Source organism: Nansenia antarctica (genome assembly GCF_963989245.1).
Source record: "Nansenia antarctica genome assembly, chromosome: 1".
Taxonomy (NCBI): Eukaryota; Metazoa; Chordata; class Actinopteri; order Argentiniformes; family Microstomatidae; genus Nansenia; species Nansenia antarctica.
The window spans coordinates 104245805-104256557 of record NC_137674.1 but is presented as its reverse complement, the minus strand read 5'-3'; the positions used below and the strand labels follow the sequence as shown (position 1 = coordinate 104256557).

The 10753-nt window shown below is 47.0% G+C and overlaps 1 protein-coding gene across 1 annotated transcript in view; it reads left to right on the top strand.

Annotated features, from left to right (window-relative positions):
• The window catches only part of cracd (capping protein inhibiting regulator of actin dynamics), a gene marked incomplete at both ends in the record, with an annotated part of 11094 nt that extends 341 nt beyond the window's left edge, over positions 1–10753 (top strand). Inside the window, 8 exons of the mRNA XM_080535286.1 lie at positions 4638–4806; positions 5532–5664; positions 5795–5953; positions 6228–6449; positions 6673–9079; positions 9408–9601; positions 10014–10176; positions 10593–10753. Of these exons, the coding sequence (XP_080391412.1) occupies positions 4638–4806; positions 5532–5664; positions 5795–5953; positions 6228–6449; positions 6673–9079; positions 9408–9601; positions 10014–10176; positions 10593–10753 (3608 nt within the window). The remainder of the gene's footprint in view (positions 1–4637; positions 4807–5531; positions 5665–5794; positions 5954–6227; positions 6450–6672; positions 9080–9407; positions 9602–10013; positions 10177–10592) is intronic.

The following is a 10753-nucleotide window of genomic DNA, read 5'->3' as shown; positions in this document are numbered from 1 at the left end:
CTCTGATTTGCTGTGTGACTTTCCTGCTTTCCAATCCTGCTTCCAGAACTTCTCTTCTCTTCTCTGTTCTAGTTGTTTCCGATGTCAATCGATACATTTTCAACTGATGATCTGATTAAATCAAGACAGCAAGAAGTAATTAGTAACCAATAGCCCCAGGGCAAGAGATGACGGAACACAGACAGTACATAATAGAAATGGATTGATATTATTTCTTTTGTTTTAGTAGATTACTTACTGATGTGGACAAAATAAATCGATACATGGCCCATATCACTCAGGAAGATCCACTTTTCCCGCCCTATATCACTTTTCTTAACTCATGCTTATGAAATATTGCTATGAAGGAGGTTTACACTATTTCACCTATGTATTTACTAACTGTCTTTCCGTTTAATGTTGGGGAATCTGTTGAAAATGTAGCCTAGGTTCTGTGTTGGGAGTCAGATGTAACTGCGGTAGGTAAGAGACGGATATCTGTATGGGACCACTTGAGTGTTAACCTCTGGTGTTAGGGGCTGCTGGGTAGTAGAGTCATCTGGTGTCGGTCTACTGGGTGAGTCATTGATGTGGTGGAGTGCTGCTGAGTGGTGCTACTCTGCAGACAAATATGTTCTTTCCAGTTTTACGCATGAGTGTGCGAGGACGCCAGAGGCAGAGCGGAGAGAGAGGTACAGACTGGAAAAACCATTATAGGAGCAGAAACGCGAGACAAGCCCTGATGCTGAGAGAGCGAGCGTGCTGTGGGGAGTCTGACAGAGACAGAAATAGTGTAGAGCAGGTCATCAGTTTGTTCCATAACAGGCGGGCTGTTTAGAGAGAGGCTCTGGCTGGCTAAGCGTATCGCGCTTCCTGGGTTTGTCTCAGCAGTCTGGACCAGCTGAGGTGGAACACTAGTCTAGGGCTTTACACACTACTGGGACGACCAGAACCATATTGTGCTGGTTTGGAAACTGTCCTTTTACATGGTCTTTACCAGCACTCTTCAAGCCAATAAGTATGCATGACCACACCAGCCCAGTACAGCTCAGCACAGCAATATAAATACTAGTTTGGTTGTTTGCACTGTAGGTGCAAGTGTCTTTATAGATTATACCACCATTAAGGAATGGTTAAGCTAAATTAGGCTTGTGATATGAGGTAATTTACATGTTAGATTAGATTAGATTAAACTTTGTTGTCATTTGTTGTTCAGGTACTGAAACAAGGAAATGTACTTTGGCATCTAATCAAATAGTGGCATAGTGCAAACCACATTATATTGTAGACAGTGCGTGGTATTACAGTATAAGGTATTACAGTAAGAAAGTTTAAATAAATGAATATAATAAGTGAATATACATGAGATGAATATCAATACGATATGTACAGTTGAGGGCAATAGGTCTATTTCAGATATGTAAGATGTATAATTAGAAACCAATTTAATAAAAATGGTGGGTCTACGCAAGCATTAGCGCAAAAGCTAAATTGAAGTCCAGAGTGTTCAGCCAGTAGCGATATGGGGGGAGGGTTCACTGATACTGGGAGTCAATGTTCCTCTTGTTGGAGGGGGGGGGGGGGGGGGGCTGGGCTGAGTTAAGCAGAGTAAGAGCTGCAGGGAAGAAGCTGTTGCTGAGCCTGCTGATGCAGGAACAGAGACTCCTGTACCGCCTCTACTGGGCTGGGAGAAGGGTAAACAGTCCGTGGCTGGGGTGAGAGGTGTCCCTACTGATGCCTTGTGCCATCCGCAAACACGCGCTGGAGGACCTCGATGGCAGGGAGTTGGGCACCGGGCGGTTGATCCACCCGTTGCAGGGCCTTACGGTTCGAGACAATGTAGCTGCCATACCACACTGTGAGTTAGAGCTTGGCAGAGGTGATGGAACGCTATTGATCATTTGATGGGATGTATATGGCTAGCAAGCGTTAGTGGGGACATACCGTATTTAACACACATACAGTACACACACACATCTATGGAGAAAGCGTGCTGGTGTCAGGGACCAGAGAGTGGAAATTAATTTACTGTATCACTTCCCACAATGCCTCTGTGCAGAGGCAACACGCAGAGTGAAATCCCACACGGGTGTCTACTTATAGCCCTGAAAGGGATACCCACAGAGTCCAGAACGCGTTTGTCTTCACAGTGGTGTAGAGTAGCCCGGTAACCTCACCCACTTCAGTTCATCTACAGGACCTCCCACTAACAGTCAGACACAGACACAGACACACACACGCACACACACACACTCACACTTACAAAGACACACACGCACGCGCACATGCACGAACAAACAATGACAAAGATAAACACATGTTCACACATACACAGACACTAACTCTGACACACATTTTCACACATACGTATTGTATACAGACATGCACAGGAACACATGGAGCCAATACAACACACATACCTTACTCATTGAATTTAAATTCTATTTCTGTATTTTGAAACACACATTGTACACTCATACTGGTAGCTATGATGCAAAGGCCTTGCAGGGCAGAGCAGAACGTTATTACCTCTGTGAGATAAATGCAGAGATACCCTCACTGTGTTGATTGTGTATCTATACTGATAACCTTATGTCAACAAAACCACTCAAAGGATCCCTTGGAGACCACAAGTCAGAGGAAGAGTTTCAGTTTTACTAAACGTACGAGCATATGTACAGTATCTTACTGAATATGACCTCGAGTTTATAACTTCCTGGCAAGGAAAGCTAATGAGGAAATGGAGAGATAAACCAAAGGTCCACTTCTTATCTTGAGATCGATTCTGACGTGGAACGTTACGAACAACTCAAATCATAACTCAAGTCATCACCTGGATACCAGCACCCCCTTTGCAACAGCTACTTTAGTTTAGAAGGTATGTTCACTCTTTGTATTTTGGACAGTAGTCCAATGTAATAACATTTCAAGCTTTATATGCTATTTCCTCTTCTAAGGTTATGGTCATGTTATTGTAGGAGCAGTAACCAAACATCCTACGTATAAATAACTAGGCTATGCCAGAAAATGAACCACGTGCTACCAGGTTCTCATGATCAGCAATAGTTCAGCGGGGTGTGTGGAGGGGGGGGTTGTTTGTGAGAGTGAAGCTCTGTGGAAGAAGCCGCTCTGCAGCCTGCTGGTGTGGGACCTGAGGATCCTGTACCTTGGGGTGGCGGAGGTGTCTTTGATGATGTTTGCCGCCCTCCGTCGACACCGGGTTGGCCTGGAGGGACTCAATGGAAGGGAGTTCACCACGTTCATCTTTTTTTTTCAGTTATTTTTTCTGAGTGGGGCAGTCCCACTCATATTTTTCTTTTTAATGACAGATATAGTATAGATTATGACAGGAAGGATGGGTGAGAGAGAGAGAAGGGATGACATGCAGGATATGTCCCTGGCCGGAATTGAACTGGGGACCCTGCGGTTACATGGTCAGCGCTTAACCCGCTACGCCACCTAAGCGCCCCACACCACGTTTATCTTAATGGGGGATTTGTTGGCGAGAAGACGCGCAACGCGGTCAGACACTGTGAAGGAGGAGGCAGGCATGAAAAGCATCACTGCCATTTGCTCCTGCGTTTGTCGTAAACTGCTGAATGTGCAAACATGGCAGGCCGTCTTTGATTTCTCCTTGGAGCGATTGACAAGGTTGATTGGAACAACTGAGTCCTTTTCACAGTGAATTGTAACGGCTTTATGAGTCTTTATGATGTGAAAACAACCTTGTTGACCACCTGTATTGTGAAAGTGCACAGCAAAAAAGGATGATTGTGAACTATAAACGTTTCTTTGTATAAGACAATAAGAGTATCTGTTCATTCAAGTCAAAATGTCTTGTCTTGTCTTAGATGCTCACCAATCTGTATCACAGTTCATAGTTGCATTTGAAAAGTAGGTCAGTTAAGGATAGAGGGATTTGGATGAGTCAGCATGATAAAACAGGTTTCAATATGAGCATATTTATTAGACATATTGGACTGCTGGTATTCCACCACATCCTTCATAGGATTTATACTGTGACAGTGATTTGTGGTAAGTATTGATACCAAAGCCAAGGTTTTCTCTCCATCTCATCGGCTGTGTGGAGTTTCATTTTGATTCACATATTTTGTGAATCATATAACACACACGCACACACACACACGCACACACACACACACACACACACACACACACACAGCACTCTCATTAAGGGAGGCCTATATATTAATGATGGTCATGAGTGTGATAGAACAAGGGAGGCTGATAGTTTGAGCTTATGGTTAGCATTTCCTTTCTGTTCCATACTGTATATTGCACATTGCACATGTCTCCTGATATAGCTTATTTTATACTGCACATTAGATACTGTACATAAACTACCTCACTGTACATTGCTCATAACTGTATATAGCCCATAACTGTATATACCGTATACCGCTAAACTATACTGATGTTTACAATACTACCTCTGCACTCTATATTACATAGTTACCTATCACTACCATTCTTGTTCTATTTATATCATGCCCTTATATCACTATTTGCACTTTTGGTTGGATGCTAAACTGCATTTCGTTGTATAGTACTCGTACTATGCGATGACAATAAAGTTCGAATTGAATCTAATCTAATCTAATCTAATCTAATCTAATCTAATCTTCTTCTGTTTACAGAGAAGCGACGACAGGGCAAATTCCAGCCCTTCAGACGTCTGTTTGGGAAGAGGAAGAAGAGGGAAGCAGAGCGGGGCTTTGATGCAGCAGAGCTGAAGGCTAGCTTCTCCACCGGGGAAGTGTGCAATGGTGTTGTCTCAGACGATGAGGAGACCAACCAACATCTGAGGTAATATTATTGAACACTCAAGGTTTTTATTTTAACATCTTTTTTCACTCATAAAAAACTTTAGTCAGGATGTTACGCAATATGTAAGTTGTTCCTCCTTGACTTTATTACTTCTCTGCCAACACAGGTCTTATCAATTATTCAGTCTCCATGGTGCTGACCTCACAATATAACTTTAAGCCCTGACTAAAGACTATAGAGGAAGCCTAGGACATCTTACACTTAGAAAGCCTACAAAAACATGGATCCCACACATGTTGAATTACAATGTGGCTTCTCATTTGACTTGATAGCCTTGTTTGGTTATCACAATGTGGCTTTTCATTTGACCTCATTGCCATGTTTGGTTGTCTATGGAAATGGAAACAAGGCTTTGAAGTAAAAGGAGAAGCCACATTGTGAGTCGACTTGTAGACTTGTCTACTAGTTGACACTACTGTCTCACGGTCTGGTGAGAAAAGGGTGGGGTGCAGTCGTGCCGCTGAAACATGGTCTATAAACTAAACTGCTTGACTGGCTCTTCAGCCTTTAATTGGTAGAGAGAGTGAGAGAGAGAGAGAAAGAGAGAGAGAGAGAGATGGGAAAGTGTGTCTGGGGTAAAAGGCTCTCTATGTGTAAATGAGTTTACTATGTGATACTACACCGTGACGTGAGTCAATGATTGACTGTAATGACATACTGTATGTCATTACTGTAACTGTAGAGCATTCGTGATGTTTTTGTAGGGAGTTGAATCCCATCGGGTCCCGAGCCCTCTCCCACGACAGCGTCTTTATTCCAGAGGAGCCAGTGAAGGAGTCCGACCCCGAACAGACCATGTCCCAGGAAAACGTCTCAGACAAAGTCAGGAATCTGCAGGTGGGGCCCTACTAACAGACTTGTTTACACTAACAGTTGCAGATCAACATTGTATATTATAACTTTTTAAGTTTTGTCTTTGTGTGTGTGTGTGTGTGTGTGTGTGTGTGTGTGTGTGTTAAATGTGCAGAGGCAGATAGCACAAGGTATCAAGTTTGGCCAGAAGCCTCCTTCTCTGAGGAAGAGTGAGGATGACGATGGTAGCTCAGATGAAGAGGATGTGCCCAGGAGTCCACTGAAGGTCTTAGCCCAGGTAGAAGCTGAGCCAGTGGAGACAGAAGAGCCAAAGGTAAGGGCAGATTTGGTGACACAACTGTACTTATACTGTACTTATCATTTCATAACTGTACATGTCCTATGTTGTATACACTATCATGTCTTTGCACTATAACAGTATTTGCACTTCTGGTTAGATGCTAAACTGCACAGAAATGTAGTTGTCTGGTACTTTCTGGTTTAAGTTGAATCTAATTAATCTAAAACTGATAGCATTATCTTTGGCACTAAGAATCAGTTGAGTAGAATGTCAATTCTCTGTGTCCCAGGGCCTTGGGATCAGCCAGGCCCACGCGACCCAACAAGGCGAGACTGGGACACACAGCACTCCGGTGAAATCTCCCAGGTCCAAACGGATTCTTCCAGCCATGGAAGGCACCATCGAGTCCATCAACCTGGATGCAGTCCCTCAGTCTGTCCCTCGACTGGACAACACTGCTGCCAAGCACAAGCTGTCCGTCAAACCCAAAAACCAGAGGATCTCCCGCAAGCACCGCAGGTTTACACAGGTGAGAACGGGCTTGGGTCAGGGGTAAGTCTCATAGGTGTGACCTGAGCTTATAGGGGACTTTGTCCCATGACACGGTAAGGGGACTGGGTTCCATGCAATTGATTAGATATCTTTCCTATGAATATGTGTGAGTAAAATTGTTATATAAAGCAGAAAAAAAAACAGATATAGACTGAAACAACAAAACACTATATATACTGTATACATCTGTCCCTTTCCAGGATCTCCAGGAGGTGTCTCTTCCTGGGATATTGCAGGAGGAGACGGACACAAATAGGGACCTAGAGGCAGTTGGCGTCTCCGCTGACGAGGAGCACCTCTATGAGTCCCCAGAGAAAGCCAAGAAGCAGAAATTCCACGATGAGGAGCGACGGGAGTCTCGGAAGAGGAGAGAGCTTGAGGAACAAAAGCACAGAGAGGAGGCACAGGAGGAGGAGAGGAAGAGGAGAGCGGAGGAGTTGAGGATGCGAGAGATGGAGGAGGAGAGATGTCGCAAGCAACAACAACAAGAGGAGGAAGAAAGGAGACAGAGAGAGGAGGCCGAGAGGAGGATGGAAGAGGAAAGAAGGATTCGGGAGGAGGAGGAGGAGGAAAAAAGACAGCGTGAAGAGGAGGAAAAGAGAATTAGGATGGAAGAAGAGAAGCTGCAGAGAGAAGAAGAGCAAAGGAGGGTGCTGGAAGAAGAGGAGCGTAGACAGAGAGAGGAAGAGAAGAGACGGGAGGAAGAGGAGAGGAGGAGGAAAGAGGATGAGGAGAGGAGGCATCGGGAACTGGAAGCAGAACGTGTTCGTTTGGAAGAGGAGAAGAAACTGAGAGAGGCAGAGGAGGAGGAGTGGAAGAAAAAGCAGGAGCTGGAGGAGAAGACAAAACAGGAGGCAGAGGAGAAAAAGAGGAGGGAAGAGGAGGAGCAGAGAATCACTGCAGACGAGCCTGATGGTAGTTCTGACCCGGTGGAGAGGAAGAGGAGGGCAGAGGAGGTTCGCTGGAGGGAGATGGAAGAGAGACAGAGGCCTTTCTCTTTCAAGGTCTCCTCTGGGGAGAAGCAGATCCTGTTTCAGAAGGTCAACCTGACGCCTGTTACGCCGGCCTCCAGCCAGCAGGGCGGCGGTGCTGCTGCTGACCTGAGAGAGGGAACCAAGGCCTCCTCTACTCCTGGAGGAGCAGACTCAACCCTCCTGTCTTCACAATACGTTCCCCACACGGCCATCTTGGTGACGGGAGCTCAGCTTTGTGGCACTGCGGTCAACATGGACCAGATCAGAGACACAGCCTGCAAGTCTCTCCTCGGTCTGGGAGAAGATTGGAAAGCCATGGGTACCCCGCCACCGAGCAAGATGTCACCAGAGCGCAAGTCTGGGAAGACCAAGTCCCTCAGCGAGTCTTCGTCCTCCACAGACCAGTCGAGTGCAGCTATCCTGGCGGAGTGGGCCAGTATCCGGTCTAAGATCTTTAAGGGGGCCGAAGAAGGAAAGTACGAGGACTACACAGACCCCGGGGTTCGCGGCCAGAGCCGGCCAAGCAGCGACGACCCGAACCAGACTTCGTTCCCACACACCAACCTCAGGAAGACCATGTCTGCCAGCGCCAAGTTCTCCATCACTCCGGCAAGGAAGAAGTTTGCCGACTCCTCCAACAGGAACTCTGAGTTGATGAGTCCCGAGGACAAGGAGGGAGGAAAGACTGCTCCCACTGACACTCCTGCTCCCCAATTGTCTTCAGCTTCAATGGCCTCAGCCGGCAAGGCCCACCAGAGTAGGGGCGGTAAGACCGTCCGCATTTCCGATGGGAGCGAGGGGTGCATGTTTGCCAAAGATCTCCCCTCCTTTCTGGTCCCCAGCCCCTCCCAGGGATCAACCAAATCTGGTTCTGAGGAGGGGACAGAGGTCGGAAGCCTGGGGGGCGAATCAGAGGACTCGGACTGGAAGGAAGAGGGAGAGGGGCAGGAGAGGGGTCAGGGCAGCGAGGACAAACCCTCTCCATTCGGGATCAAGCTGAGAAGGACCAACTACTCGCTCCGCTTCCACGGCGAGCAGTCCACAGAGAAGAGGAAGAAGAGGTACAGTGCTGGGGACAGTTTCGACGGCGTCCCTTCACCTCTCACCCCCATGGACCCTGACTCAGACTCTGCCTCGGTGTTCTCGGATAGGTCCAGCCCGGCTTCGCCACTCCGCGAGAATGACACTCCCGGGGCCAACAAGCCCATGCATGCTTCAGCTGGGTCTGCTTCTGAACCCCGTGTCAGAGGGGGCAAGACTCCCACCGCCCCTGCAGCCACACACAGTTCAGAGAGTGACAAAGTGCCCTCCAAACCCTCACTCTACCAGAGGCCCACCGTATCTCCTAACCCTTCTGCTGCCTCCACCCCGCCTCCCTCTCCGCTGCCCAAGGTTGACAGAAGGGGACCCGGTGAGTTGCTGGTCCAGAGGAAAGTGGGGCCAGATTCACATGGTGGCCACGAGGACGAGCGGGGTGACAGGCGGAAGTCCTCCACCTCGGCTGTGGCCCAGCTACACAGGAATGGCCAGGGCCAGGGGGAGGAGGAGCCCAAGGAGAAGAGGTGCTTCTTCCCCTCCATCAGCATCCCCTGGAGGGAGAAGACAGACAGGAAGACAGAGATCATCAGGAAAGGTCAGTGTGTCACCTTGGCTTGGGCAGCTCCTCTGCTGCTTCTGACAGAGATTAGAGAGAGATGGAGATTGTTTTTACAGGTTTAACAAGAGTATCACACATCACACACAGACCTGTTTTATCCACAAGTATCTCGTTTTTTTAAAAGCAGTAGCCACTAGGTATGAATTTCCAGTAGTCTGTATTTTCTTTGTATGTCTTGGCTTGTTGTCCAAGAACCAGTGTCCATGTCTTGTATATGTAGTCTAGTAAATAATGGTTGATTGGTTGGTTGTCTCTCTCTCTCTCTCTCTCTCTCTCTCTCTCTCTCTCTCTCTCTCTCTCACAGAGAAGCCATCTCTGCAGAGCAGGCACTCGTTGGACAGCTCGCGGGTTGGTCAGGACAAGGAGACAGGCCCTCTGTGGATCACAATGGCGCTGCAGAAGCAGAAGGGCTTCAGAGAGCAGCAACAGACCCGAGATGATCGGCGCAGCCAGAGAGAGGCCAAACTGGCAGAGAAACAGGTCAAGGATAGAGAGAGCGTATGTAAAGCTTGTAATCAATAGTGTGGGCTTATGGCTGTTGTTGTTGTTGTTATTGTTGTTGTTGTATTGTATTGTGATGTAAATGTTGCTGCTATGGCGCACGTTGACCAGGAATCCCTTAAAAAAGTAATGAATATGTCAATGGGACTCATCTGTATAAATATTTGACCCCACTCTGAAGAAGGTCTCTTGATTTTTTTTTCTTCTTGAGTTTTTCTTTTCAGTTTCATGTTTTTTCTACTCCTCTTGCACCTGCAATTTCAATATCAGGTGTGCAGACACTTTCATTACTTGTATAAACACAGGATAAATAAGTAAGCTGCCATGCTTATCTATGAGAAACACACATCAGGAGCTTGGCCCCTGGGTGACTGAGACAGTTAGCTAAAGAGGTGCCTGTCTTTCACAGGGTGTGCTGACCAGTCCTTCTGAAGGTAAGGGAAATGGCAACAGCGGTCATCTTAAACCGGAAAAAAAAACAGAAGAGCCCAAGAGACCTGACAGCCTCCTGGCCCGCTTTGATCGCCGGGACCACCTGAAGAAAGCCAACACGCTACCTAGCTCCGTCACAGGTAAGAGTCTGCTGTTCTGCACCATGACAACTGCCTTTATGGTACTGTCATGCCAAATAGTGTCCGGGTGCCAACATTTGTCCGGGTTTGTAATCAGGTCTTTCGAAACGCCATGAAGTATTTGTTGCTATGCCGACGTGAGCATTCCGGACATTCCTGAGTAAACTCTACCGCTCTTTGCTGATGTAGCAAACAAACCGACATCACATCAGGCCAAAGTAGTGATAAATATAATTCCATAACTGGATACTACTTTTTTTCCAATCATAGCTAGCTAGCTTACTTACTTACTATATGTACTTTTGGGACAGTAATAGTTCAGTCAAATGACTGGCATGCTGCTAGATGATCCCCTCAGTACCATTAACATGGATTAACTTAACCCTTTCTCTCTGTTTTGGAACTTTGTGTTGCAGTCGAGATAGCAGACTCCACCCCGTCACCCCCAGCAGTGAAGGAGGTGACCAAGCGCTTCCCCTCCAGTGACTCTCCCCAGGTGTCTACTGAGCCTGCTTGGCTAGCACTAGCCAAACGCAAGGCCAAGGCCTGGAGTGACTGCCCTCAGATCATCAAATAA